The 13,183-nt window shown below is 35.5% G+C and overlaps 1 protein-coding gene across 2 annotated transcripts; it reads left to right on the forward strand.

Moving 5' to 3' along the window:
• The first annotated feature begins 73 nt into the window (after positions 1–73).
• LOC120475075 (uncharacterized) lies at positions 74–12,394 on the forward strand. Of its 2 annotated transcripts, none has more exons than XM_089132918.1 (5): positions 74–154; positions 4,899–5,189; positions 5,322–5,426; positions 7,031–7,183; positions 11,355–12,394. In XM_089132918.1, the coding sequence occupies exons 2-5, from the start codon at positions 4,922–4,924 to the stop codon at positions 11,513–11,515; spliced, it is 687 nt and encodes a 228-aa protein (XP_088989044.1). In that variant the 5' UTR covers positions 74–154; positions 4,899–4,921; the 3' UTR covers positions 11,516–12,394. The 2 variants fall into 2 exon arrangements, with proteins under 2 accessions (XP_088989044.1, XP_039521732.2); XM_039665798.2 differs by lacking the exon at positions 74–154 and adding an exon at positions 4,326–4,525.
• Positions 12,395–13,183: the final 789 nt, after the last annotated feature.

Raw genomic sequence — 13,183 nt, forward strand, 5'->3', positions numbered from 1 at the left:
GGCCATTAATGAAGACTGCATAAATCTCGATAGACGCTAACAAGGCAACACAAATAAACCATTAAAAAACATCGTTTGATGCAGTGAATGAAGGAAGAAGAAAAATCCGATTAAAGGTATCGAGTGACCTGCTGAAACTGGGAGGTGACCGAAGGTAAACGCACCTTTAGATGACGCACTGAGTAACCGGGGTGTAAACGACAACCTGTTACAGCATAATGGTCTCTTTCATGATGATTTTAACACTAAAAGCGAACACTGGATTATGGATTGCCGGACATTTTTTTTTTTCCCAGAATTTGTCAGAATGAAAGCCTGCTGTTTGTTGATCAACTTAAAAATTTTACTGTTGGGTTTTAACCCAGTGAACTATAATAATTACCCGATTTATGCTTATTTCAATGTAGTAAGCGCGGCCATTTTAAACTGGAATGTGGGAATGTGTGTTATTGTATTATCTGTGCAAACACAGTACTGTTGTTGGATGTTGTAAACTGCCATTTGTTTTCCAATATTTTAGTTTATTAAAGTAAACAGTTCTCTTTGCAAGAAACTGCATGTAAAACTGAAACTACAGGGAAGCGCCTGTACTCCACATGTCCTCCAGGGGGCAGCACTGCACTGAGGGAGCGACAGCACATGCGTTTGAGAGAACCTGGCCATAAAATAAATTGCAAAGTAAAAGTGACTTTTTAACCCATAAGAACCCCGACCAATTTCCCCTTATAGGAAAATTATGGGACTAAATGGACCACTTAAAACATGTTTTTAAATACCACCGCTCCTTGTCAAAGATCTGTAATGTGTCATATATGTCACATTGGGCGTTTATGATAATTTTTTTATGTGACATATATGTCACATTGGGCTTTTATGTCTCATTTGAAAAAAAAAATAAAATAAATTTTGTCAGTTTTCTTGCTTAATAACATTTTTTTGTTATTTTCTTTTCCACAACATTTTCAAAATTATAACTTTTCTGGGAAGATAAAAAAAAAAACTTTTTCATAAGTAATAGTTTTTGCGTTTTATTTGCTTTGCCACATATTTCAAAACCACACAACTGTGACCTTTTCAGGTATACAGTTTAATCAGAAATCTTTTTTTTTTTCACTACTCGAAAATGTGCAAACTGAATAAAAATAAATCACTACCTCACACTGGAGGCCAACATGTTGAACATGCATGTAGTGCAATAACATTGCAAAATTCTACCTTTTGACGTATACGGTTTAACCAGAAATACATTTTTTGATTATTTTTTCACATCTCGAAATAAATAAATTAATAAAATAAATATGCTGTTTTATACCATATGTTGCATACCTGTTTTAGTTACAATATTTCATTAAAGGGTAAACCCTAAACCAACTTTTCTTAGTTAATGATCTGTAAGACTGGGGCTTTATTATTGCTGTTCATTTAATTTTTAGGACATTTGGGTATAAAGTGTTTTAATTCTACAATATATGGGGTAAAAACATCAGGTTGAACGGTGGCTACTGCAGTCGAATTTTCCTATTGGAAGTTGTGGTGCCCTGTGATGTAAGCAGGCACAAGCTAACCACGCCCCTGCTTACAGAGAGATGTGTTTCAGGTGCACGCCCCCCCTCCGCTGGCCTCCGCCCACTTTTCCAGCATTTTTCAAATATTGCCAGTGGGTGGAGTCAGGTTTAGTTACCCTTTAACAATGTTATATATTTGACTTTTTTTTTTTTGTTACATATGTTAAAATATGTTTTGAATTGAGCAGCAGAATATACAGTATATAACACTAAAATAATTAAATCAGCTAAATTATTTGAGCAGGTCATTACCATTTTTCCTAATGTGACACATACGTCACATCAAAATTCCACCTACTGTTTTAAGGTTAAGATGTGACGGCAAAAAAACAACAACAAAAAAACTTGTTTTATGCCAATTTGTACAAGACATGTTTTAAAATCAGGTCAAGTGTAATCTAGGATATGTTATTAAAACATTAATATTGTTGCATGGGTTGAAACAGACCTTTAATAACAAAAACAAGTGTTTTTAAAAAATTGCTGACACTGCAACATGTGCACACCATTTCGGAAATGTTACCATGGCAACAAAAATGTCACATTGTCACATGACTGAAGCTGGGTGTCCTTAAATGTCCCTTAGGGACTTCTTGCTTTAGACATCATTGCACATTAATTGCATTCATATTCAGTGTTTTTAAAAACGTTTCAAATAGCCTTCATGAAACTCTCTGGTAACGCTTTAGATCACTGTGTAATCAAGAGGAATTTACAGAGTAACTTTCGGTAATTATAGTGTACCGATAACGCACTTTCATGTAAGTATAACAGAACAATATGTAAAGTTTGGGGAATAAAGGGGAAACAACAAGATATGTACCATGTAATTTTATAAAAGCCTATACAGTATGTACTGGTTCACCATTATTTCAAAAAGGTACACAGTGAATGTTCTCGCTAAATTGCTCCCAAATGTGAGATTGTTGTATAATAATAGTAGAATAAGTACCCTTTAGTTATATAATACACAGTATAAATATTGTTTTAATTCTCCTGGTTGTTACACCTTTATTCCCCAAACTTTACATATTGTTTCCTTATACTTGTATTGTAAGTATGTTATAAGTACACTTTAATTACAGAAAGTTACACTGTAAAACTGTTTTAATTATGCAGTTCTGGGCCGTAATCTACACTGATAAAAATGATTTTGTGGTTAAGTAAATAATACAGGAAAAAAACAATTTAATTTACATGAAAAAGGTTAGTTCAGGCAAGAATTTAAAAAAATAAGTAAATTCTATAGTAGAACTCAATTAAATCGTGTAGAAATGAAAGCGTAAATATCAACATTATAAAATTAAGTAAAATTACTCAACTTTTCTGATACTGGTGTTCCCATCATGCACTGGGCCATGAATAATTAATGAGGTTGATTTTTCACTGTTTTCCAGCTGTATTTACACTATTTTATCATTACTTTTGTTGTCAGGATTAGTAATTTGCCATTTTGTGACATTTGGAGTTCATTTTCTACTTAAAATGACACATTCAAACACAAAAACGATCTATCAAATGTTACCGTCGTTGTGTATTGTTTACCAAGTATTGAGGTCTGCATTCACACATGCTATATCAAAAGTGAAAACAAGATGAGACACACTGCAAGTAATGTTTACTCAAACAGTGTCATCTAATTCAATGTTATATTGTATGAGTGAAATGTTGTATTAAGAAAAATTCAATTAAAAAGAATAGATATTACTATTACTAAATAGATATTACTTAATTTCTTATGTTACTTTCACTTAACTTAGTTCAGTATAGTTTACTTAATTATATGTGTGAAATTTACTCAAAAAGTATCAGTGCAAAAACTTGCCTTGAAAAAATTAAGTACATTTTACTTATTGTTTTTTACAGTGCAAAGCACACACACAAAATGTTGTGTTTTCATGTTTTATGGGGGCTCTGCATAGACGTAATGTTTTTATACTGTACAAACTGTATATATTCTCTCCCCTAAACACACCTATCACACAAAACTCTCTGCATGTTTTAAATTGTAAAAAACTTTATATGATTTATTATAAAAAAAAAGTTTTACTCGCATATGGGACAAAAAAAGTCCCCACAAAGTCAAAAATATCTAATTTGGTTCTGTAACCTATAGACCATTTCACAAGATATAAACAACACTGGTCCAGAAACACTTCCTGTTTCAGTTTGTAACTGTTTTCTTTATTTCACATGTAAAGAAAACATCTTAAAGACGTTTGTTTAACTTTTTGATTCAGTTTTAAATGTTCTGTTGGTTGTATTTTATCCCAGCTTTTATTTAGTGTTAAAAAACTGAAACAGGAAGTGCTTCTGGACCAGTGTTGTTTACATCTTGTGAAATGGTCTATATAGGCTACTAGGCACACACACACACACACACACACACACATATATATGAAGAGTTCAGATGCAAAAGCCTCTAAATGCCATTTGACATTTTCTTCTTTAATGATGATTTTTGTCAAACTTGTATATTCAAGTTCAGTAATTTCACTTAAATAACAATTAATAGGTAATTATCATTGCCATTTAAGTGAAATCACTGAAATCAACTGCATCTGAACTCTTCATATATATATTTGGTTACGAAGCATAAAAAATATTGAACTCATTCTTTACATTTGATTTGATTAAAAGGTAATAATGCGTAAATCATAGTGACAATGAATGAAGAAGTCACTATTTGTATATAGACCATCAATATAACAATGCAGACTACAATATATAAACAATGATTTTTCTATAGTTTTATTCTCAATAATCTCATTGCAATGTCTGAATATTGAAAAAACTGAAATACAGCGTGACTCACACACACTCCCAGACACACACTTACAGGAAACTAAACCACTGAGAGCTTGACATCTTACAACAAAACATCTCACACACCCGCGCCGCAATGATGATAAACTTCACATTAATCCTCCTCTTCTATTTAATCTTCATCTTCTCCTCTGGTAAGTTGTTGTTCAATGATACATTCTGTAATTTTGTTGATTATAGACAAATGTTCCTTTTACCGAATTATCTGTTAACCAAATGGTTTTTGGTTTTAGATTTAAAGTTCTTGAACAGAAACCCAGTTTTATTTTCTGCTTTTTACAGATACTTTTTATACAAATTATATTACTTCTAATCACATTTCACGGCATTGCATATGGTTTCATTTGAATAACTAATTCACCCAGTCATGTGTTTCCCATGTAAAAGTGTTTTAAGATTTCAGTCTTTGTCATATAAAGTCATGTCAGCAACAGTGAAAGGTCATGTGTGTTTGATCCGCAACACGACAGAACATTCTCACACTTTTTGCACCTCTTTATTTTTTAGGTCAATTTGTATCCTCCTCATGTATGTACAAAACAGTGGGCGAAAGAGTTGAAATCTCTCTGGATATTGGAGAATTACCAGAGAAAGGCGAACTGATTTGGACACATAATCAATCCAAGGTATATAATAAAAGGGGCTCAAATGTTAAGACACGCAAATTGGATGTTGACCGCTATGGATCCTTGATCCTGGAGAACGTACAGAAAAAGCATTCTGGGGTGTACGAAGGCCAAGTCTACGACCAAAACGGAAAGTTAATAAAGAGAAGCACACACCAGCTCTGTGTACAAGGTACGAACTATCTTGAGGTCTGCCGCCATTCAAACCTGCATTAAAGTTCAATGTTATTTCACTCCTCTCTTTTTACAAAGCAAGACCAAGTGTGTGTCAGCATTGAGCCTTGCTGTTGTGTGTGTGTTTCAGAGCCAGTGCATGAACCTACAGCCATGGTCGAGTATTCAACAATTGCCAATGAAGAAACGAACAGCACAAAAGAAAAGAACAGCAACAATGAAAATAGAAATAAGAGTAATTGTCTATTTTTGTGACTATTTTTGAATTTTGTCACTAAACATATTACAGTACTTTGGAGTACTTGACTCTTGATTATTCAATCGCAAATTCTGTGAATAAAATTTTTTTGTATAATGATGCTAAACTGTACGGAGGCGTATTGCATTCACTTGAAGAAAAAAACATGTAATCTGTTTTTTTGAATTAACGAGTTAATTTTTCATGAGAAAAAATTTTTTTTGCTCTGTTTTTCTGAATTAATGAGTTAATTTTTCATGAGAAAAAATTTTGCTCTGTTTTTCTGAATTAATGAGTTAATTTTTCATGAGAAAAAAATTTTTGCTCTGTTTTTCTGAATTAACGAGTTAATTTTTCATGAGAAAAAATTTTTTGCTCTGTTTTTCTGAATTAACGAGTTAATTTTTCATGAGAAAAAATTTTTTTGCTCTGTTTTTCTGAATTAATGAGTTAAATTTTTATGAGAAAAAATTTTGCTCTGTTTTTCTGAATTAATGAGTTAATTTTTCATGAGAAAAAAAATTTTGCTCTGTTTTTCTGAATTAACGAGTTAATTTTTCATGAGAAAAATTTTTTTTGCTCTGTTTTTCTGAATTAACGAGTTAATTTTTCATGAGAAAAACATTTTTTGCTCTGTTTTTCTGAATTAATGAGTTAATTTTTCATGAGAAAAAAATTTTGCTCTGTTTTTCTGAATTAATGAGTTAAATTTTTATGAGAAAAAATTTTGCTCTGTTTTTCTGAATTAATGAGTTAATTTTTCATGAGAAAATTTTTTTTTGCTCTGTTTTTCTGAATTAACGAGTTAATTTTTCATGAGAAAAAATTTTTTTGCTCTGTTTTTCTGAATTAATGAGTTAAATTTTTATGAGAAAAAATTTTGCTCTGTTTTTCTGAATTAATGAGTTAATTTTTCATGAGAAAAAAAATTTTGCTCTGTTTTTCTGAATTAACGAGTTAATTTTTCATGAGAAAATTTTTTTTTGCTCTGTTTTTCTGAATTAACGAGTTAATTTTTCATGAGAAAAAATTTTTTTGCTCTGTTTTTCTGAATTAATGAGTTAAATTTTTATGAGAAAAAATTTTGCTCTGTTTTTCTGAATTAATGAGTTAATTTTTCATGAGAAAAAAAAATTTTGCTCTGTTTTTCTGAATTAACGAGTTAATTTTTCATGAGAAAAATTTTTTTGCTCTGTTTTTCTGAATTAACGAGTTAATTTTTCATGAGAAAAATTTTTTTTTGCTCTGTTTATCTGAATTAATGAGTTAATTTTTCATGAGAAAAAAAATGTTGCTCTGTTTTTCTGAATTAATGAGTTAATTTTTCATGAGAAAATATATTTTTGCTGTTTTTCTAAATTAACTCATTAATTCAGAAAAACAGAGCAAAAAAAAAAATTCCATTAAAAATTAACTCATTAATTCAGAAAAACAGAGTAGATTTTTTTTCTTCAAGTGAATGCAATACGCCTCCGTAAAACTGTAATTGACCATTGATTTTACATGTCGTTTTGCTAGTTGTATGTGTCTCAAATCACAGTGTCATTCTCACATATTAAATTCATATCAAATTATAAATAGTGGTTTTGATCCTGTATTAGAGGTGTCCGAGAAGAAGAAGTTGCTGTTTGGTCTGGACTTCTGGTGGATGCTGGTGATCCTGACGGGAGGAGCGAGTTCCCTGCTGGTTCTCTTCATCATCTGTCTCGTCTGTGTCTGTCGCTGCCACGCACGCAACAAGAGGAAGGCCACAAGTAAGCGTTGGCGTGCTTTCAGTCTGTGTTTTGATGTTTTTTGCTCAGTTTCTTTCCTCTTGTCTGTTAAATAGGTCAGTTCGACATTCTGTCCCTGTTTGTCACTATGGTTAATAACTGATTGATTTGAGTTTAGGAGTATCTTGTCTATTATCTTTGCAAATTTAGGGTATATTTAAAAGACAACGATATGCTTGAAATTGTTACGTTTTTTTCTTTGAGTTTTCCACGTAGAGACGGCACCATTGTCAAAGCGATCCCCATTCACATGGATCCACAAAACGTCTCTGGTTACGTACGTAACCCTAGTTCCCTGAAGGGAACGAGACGCTGCGTGAAAACACTGTGGGAACGCCCCTGCGTTGTGCGTCATGAAGCACGTATGGAATCAGTCCAATGGCGAGTGACGTCGTCGACCAGGAAACTATAGACCCCTTTTCAGTTGGTAAACATGGTGACGTTTTCATGTGGGCGGAGCTTAGGTGGAGCCAGAACGATCGCTCTGGCCGCTTCACTAACGCTAGTTAGCAAGGATTGTTAGCTTGTTTTTTAACAATGACTGGAGAAAATCCGATATTATCTTAATGTGTAAGGTCACTCAGTGTCCAGGACCACGATTGTTATTTCCAAAAGTTATCTTTAACGGACAGAACCAGATTGGCTGACCCGTAGCCACCTACACGCTCACTCAATGCATGGACGATCTGACAGCCCAGCAAACAAATTTAGGTTCTGGGAACGTTAGTTTTTGGTTCCCAGAACGTTCCTAGAACTTTCCCTTAAGGTTAAGGGAACGTTCCCGGAACATTCTCCCTACGTTATAAAAATGGAACCTAAAAATAACCTACATGGAACGTTCCTATAACGTTCTTGTTTGGTTCCCAAAAAAATAACCTCATGGGACCATTCGGGAACGTTAGGGGAACGTTCTGTGTTTGCTGGGAGGATTAACGTACGTTACCTCGGTTGAGTGGCCTGACTTCTACACCTACCTTAGAGAAACCGATCGTAAAGAGAAACTGAGGGCATATAAATCTTTAGATGCCTATATGGTCCTGTACAAGACTTGAGTGTACGATCCGCAGTTCTGCCGAGCCAGCGCCGAGACCACGACAATGTAAAGAGTGACATTACAGTGCGATTTTAATCATGTGAATATTTTCTAGAAATAAAAATTCCAGAAACAGCATATTCATTTTTCATCAATTCTTGCACCAAACAACACAACAAGATGACATTTAATAATAATAAAAGTAAGTAATAAATAAAAGTAATAAAAGCGAGCAGGGAAGAACACACTCCTTAAACGCTGTTCGCTTGCCATAGTCTCTCATACAAAATTGTTTGTGTGGTGTAAAATGTGATAACTTCTGCCTAGCAAATACTAAGGACAGACACAGTGTTTACACTCAGACAGATTCACATATAGCGCGACTGAAGGCACAGAACTGTTGCGCTTGTGTTTTCGGGGTGCTTTATAGTTTCCTGGTCGACGACGTCACCCGCCTATGTCGTCTCTCCATTGGATTGATCCCATACGTGCTTCATGACGCACAACGCAAGGGCGTTCCCACAACGTTTTCACGCAGTTCGAACAAATAAAAACACTGTATTCTGCTTCCAGGCCAGTAGTTGGCGATGTAACAAAATAGACTGAACACGTAATAGGCATCTGCATGACATCATCTTCTTCAAAGATTCGTGTTTGTATTGTTTACACGACACAAAACACAAAAACTTGCACTTTGAAACCCATTTTTTAAAAGTTTGCATCTTCAAGCAACCAAAACGGCGCTGTCGTGTAAATGAAAAAAAAAAAGTTTTACGTTTTTAGTTGAAAGCTGTGTCGTGTTAACAGCCACTTCTGTTTCAGTCAGTCCGTTGTCTTGCATTATTTCAGTTCTCTTTCTTGTTCAAGTATTGGATTAAAGTGTCCTATAGTATCTCCTTCGCTTGATTACAGCCACCATATCAGTGACACATCTGTCACATTTGTATTCACTAGGGCCGGGACTCGATTGAAAAAATTAATCTAATTAATTAGAGGTTTTTTAATTAATTAATCGCATTTTAATTGCATAAATATTTGAACTGAGAACAGTGAGAAGATTTTGTTTTTCACATGGATTTTTAGTATACCATTGAATAATGACTGAATACATAAGCTTAAGCAACAAAATATTGTTTATTTTTGTTCAACCAAGAAGCAATTGTAGCATATGTTTTGCGTTGAGGTGAATCTTGAGGGTCGATGTGATATGCGCAATTCCTTATTGCATAGCTTGCACACAACCATGCTCTTAATGACGCTTCCATCGGTTCGTTTTTATAGCAAAATTTCTCATCCACGGGGCCAACGAACCAAAGCGGTCTCGTCAGCTTTTTCGTTCATGTTCACTGCGGTTTGTTGTTTAGTTGTCTGACTGTAAAAAAAGTCATGAACGCTAGTTGGTGCTCCAGTATTATCGGTCCGCCGAAACTAATCCAGTGAGAAATGTTCCGCGGTGTAAAAATAAGTGCGATTAAAATGCGTTAATTTTTTTTGTGTAAATAATTAATGCGTTAAAGTCTGTAATTAATTCATCTTAATTAACGCGTTAAAGTCCCGGCTCTACGGTTTTACCGGGATTGTCCTTCTTTTTATTAACCTGTCCCGGGAAATTTAAGCAGTCTCCCGGGACACTGAATGTCCCGGTTTTTCGAAAGGCTGCGTGAATACGTATGTTCAAAACTTTGTAGTTCGTGGCCGCGTGCACCGGCTCTCCCTATGAGCTAACTAAGTGGCTGCTCAGGTCCCCGCCGCCACTAGGGGGCCCCCTAACTACAGATGGTAGTCGCCACTCAAAGTGTGGGGAAAAGTTCAACCCGTTGGCGCGCCTCACCTGTCACGTCTCTATTTCCCACCCGAGGGGCGCGCCAACGGGAGGAACTTTTCCATGTCTTTATATCTTTATTCGTTCATGGCGAGTCCGCATCGCATCTTCATCTTTGCAGCGACGCAGAAAACACCAGTTTATTAATAAACAATTAAATGCCTCCTTGCTATTTTTTTACACATTCACGTTTGCCGGCTCGTGCGCCTGAGTGCGGCTTTATCATTATCCTGTATAGCCTATTTAAGTTGTTAAATCAATATAAAGGGGCGATTTGTCCACTAATGGCTTAAATAAGCAACTGAGAGTCGACTAGAAATAACCTTTAGTCGGAAGCAGGGTTGAGCGCGCGACCCTGAGCGAGCCGAGGAATCTTCAGAACCCAGACAGCAAACTAACATTGAATCAACGTGGAAACGACGTCTCTCATGACATTGAAACAACGTTGATTTTGCTCATCGAATTAACGTTGAATCAACGTGGCATTCTTCAAAGCTAAATGAAAGTCGAAAATTGGTTTGCTTTCATAACGATTAAACAACGCGTTGATTTCAAGTTGATTTTCCGTTAGTTTTGAAAGAATGACGCGTCTGACGTTGGTTCAACGTTAATTCGATGAGCAAAACAATGTCAGATCAACGTTGTTTCGATGTCATGTTTCCACGTTGATTCAATGTCAGTTTGCTATCTGGGAAATGCGCTCTTCGCTCACATACTTTGATCGGAACAAATGAATATTGACTCAATTAATCATTAGATTATATCTCATTCACTGCCCATCATTTTAATCCCATATCAAACACAGTAGCCTATGTTATGTCTATTTTAATGTTTTTAAATAGACCTCACCTGTCTTGCCAAATGGATTTCTCTTTTTTTAAACATTTTGACACAGCAGCATTTTTATTTTCTCTATTTTTGTTTGTGTTTGTTTAGTTTGTATTTAGATACTACTTGTTACTTCAATAAATTTGAACATTTTAAGCTTTAGCGTTGTGTTGGGGCGAGGGGGGCAGTGGGGCTTGAAAATTCCCCCTTGTTCAAAAAAAAAAAAATCATTCATGTCCCGGTTTTTTATCAGACATAGGTGGCAACCCTAGTATTCACACATCGAACACACCAGAACAGCTGAAAACACCCATTTGCAGGTCTGATTGATATGAGGGTGTATAATAATGGGGTGTGTTTCACAACCACACAAAAAAAGTATAGATGAAGCAGGGAAAACTAATATCAAATATCTGAATATTCTCAAATGAAGTCGTTTCACGTTCTGCTGTGTCTGTCTGTCTCCGCAGAGGAAGCTGAGTTTCGACTCGTCTCTCTAATGCCGGACTACACAGATCAGCCTGATGTTCAGTACATGCAGAAAACTGAGTCCAGCAGGCCGTCCAAAAGCGCGCGTCCTCTTCCACCCCTGCCCAGCTCTCGAGGTCCTCCTCCTCTTCAACCCCAATGAGAGAAACACTCGGCCTTCCCGAGACTCTGAGACCAACACAACCAAATCTGAAGGAAAAATACACCAGTCAAAACACACTTCTGCTCATTCTTCATTATTACTTTTAACAATTCAGAATAACTGTAAAGTCATCGAAACAATGAAGTAGCTCATGGAAGCCTAAAAAAAAATCTTCTATGTCAAGGCGTGATGTTTCTGTGCGTGTTTGTTTGGGTATGTTCGAGTTTATATGACTTTGTTTTTTATATGTCAATTTGTATTCTGAACAAACTGCGTTTCTAGTTTCATAAATGCTTTGTAAGTGTACTGTATGTTTATCCCTGAATCTAGGTCATTTCCGTCGATTATATGCAGATCTATGTGAAGTTTTGTGATTGGGCTCAGCGAGACCACCTTTGCAAGCACAACAGACTTTTTGCACTTTTCCTGTTTTAACTGATGTCACTGAATTGTGGTTAAGTTCAGAAAACAGCCTAACATGATCTCTGGCACACATTTAAAAAACCTTTAATTTCCTGCACACTTACTGTTAACACACACTGGAACAAAAACAAATGACAAGTTAGCAAAGTCACGTAAAAGGTAGGTTTTTTCATTCATGAAACAGAAATCGGTCTACTTTATGGAAATTCACCCTTTAAATAACAAGAATTTAACGTTGAACCAAAGCACAAGTTACACTGAGGTTTCTCACATGTGGTAAGTGTAAATGTAATACTGACACTTGGTTTGATTGTGTGAATATGTGGGTACATGTGTTTTCCTCTGTCTGCCTTCTTGATCTCTCGATAAAATGCATTTGAATTTTCCATTGTACCTCCACATGACCCGTGAACAATCAAATGAATAAACACATTATTGCGCAAGTCTTGCATCCAACTGAAAGTGAGTGGGTTTTTCAAGCAGTCGCAAGGTTAACCTGGTCATGTGAGATGTAAAAGAGGCATGCTGGTATCACATTTCCACATCTTTTCTAAATTTATACAATCAACTTCATGAAAATCCACCTTTCTTAGTGTTTTTGCATGTTGCTTTATTCTTTAAAACTTTATTGTTTTCTTATGTATGTAGCTAATAGTATAGCTAATAAGGTCGGGTATCGTTTGAATTTGAACGATTCTGATTCCGATTCCGATTCCTTGTTTCGATTCCGGTTCCTAACGATTCTCGATTCCGATTCTTTTAAGAGGCAGGGTCAAAAAAGTTCAGCTAACCTTGCTAACCAACGGTCTTTCTGAAGGAAATACTCCTTTTGTCACAAATTTTGCATTTTGCCGAGATTTCGTTATTCTTAGAAAAGTGAAGCCACACTTTGGATCGCCGACGTAAGCTAATGTTCGACTCGCGCGGTTATGCCAACACTTCCGGTAGACGCTTCTTCGTTGGTGTTGTTCAGCGGTTTCTTCTTCCGCTCGGCGGACTGTGAATATCGAAACTAGGAATCGAAATTTTAACTTTTGAACGATTCCGGGAAAAACGAAAAGTTAGTCTCGGTTCCAATCGATAATCGATTCTCGATACCCAACCCTAATAGCTAATAAGAATAACTTGCTCAATAATAATGACTTGCATGCACTTCGAACGCTCTAAACAGTGATAATATTGCTTGATGCAACAGCGCATTGACCTGTTTTCATTTGTGTTTCCTCGCTCTTGATGTCTGAAGTG

Source organism: Pimephales promelas, chromosome 7 (genome assembly GCF_988280905.1).
Source record: "Pimephales promelas chromosome 7, fPimPro1.hap1.1, whole genome shotgun sequence".
Taxonomy (NCBI): domain Eukaryota; kingdom Metazoa; phylum Chordata; class Actinopteri; order Cypriniformes; family Leuciscidae; genus Pimephales; species Pimephales promelas.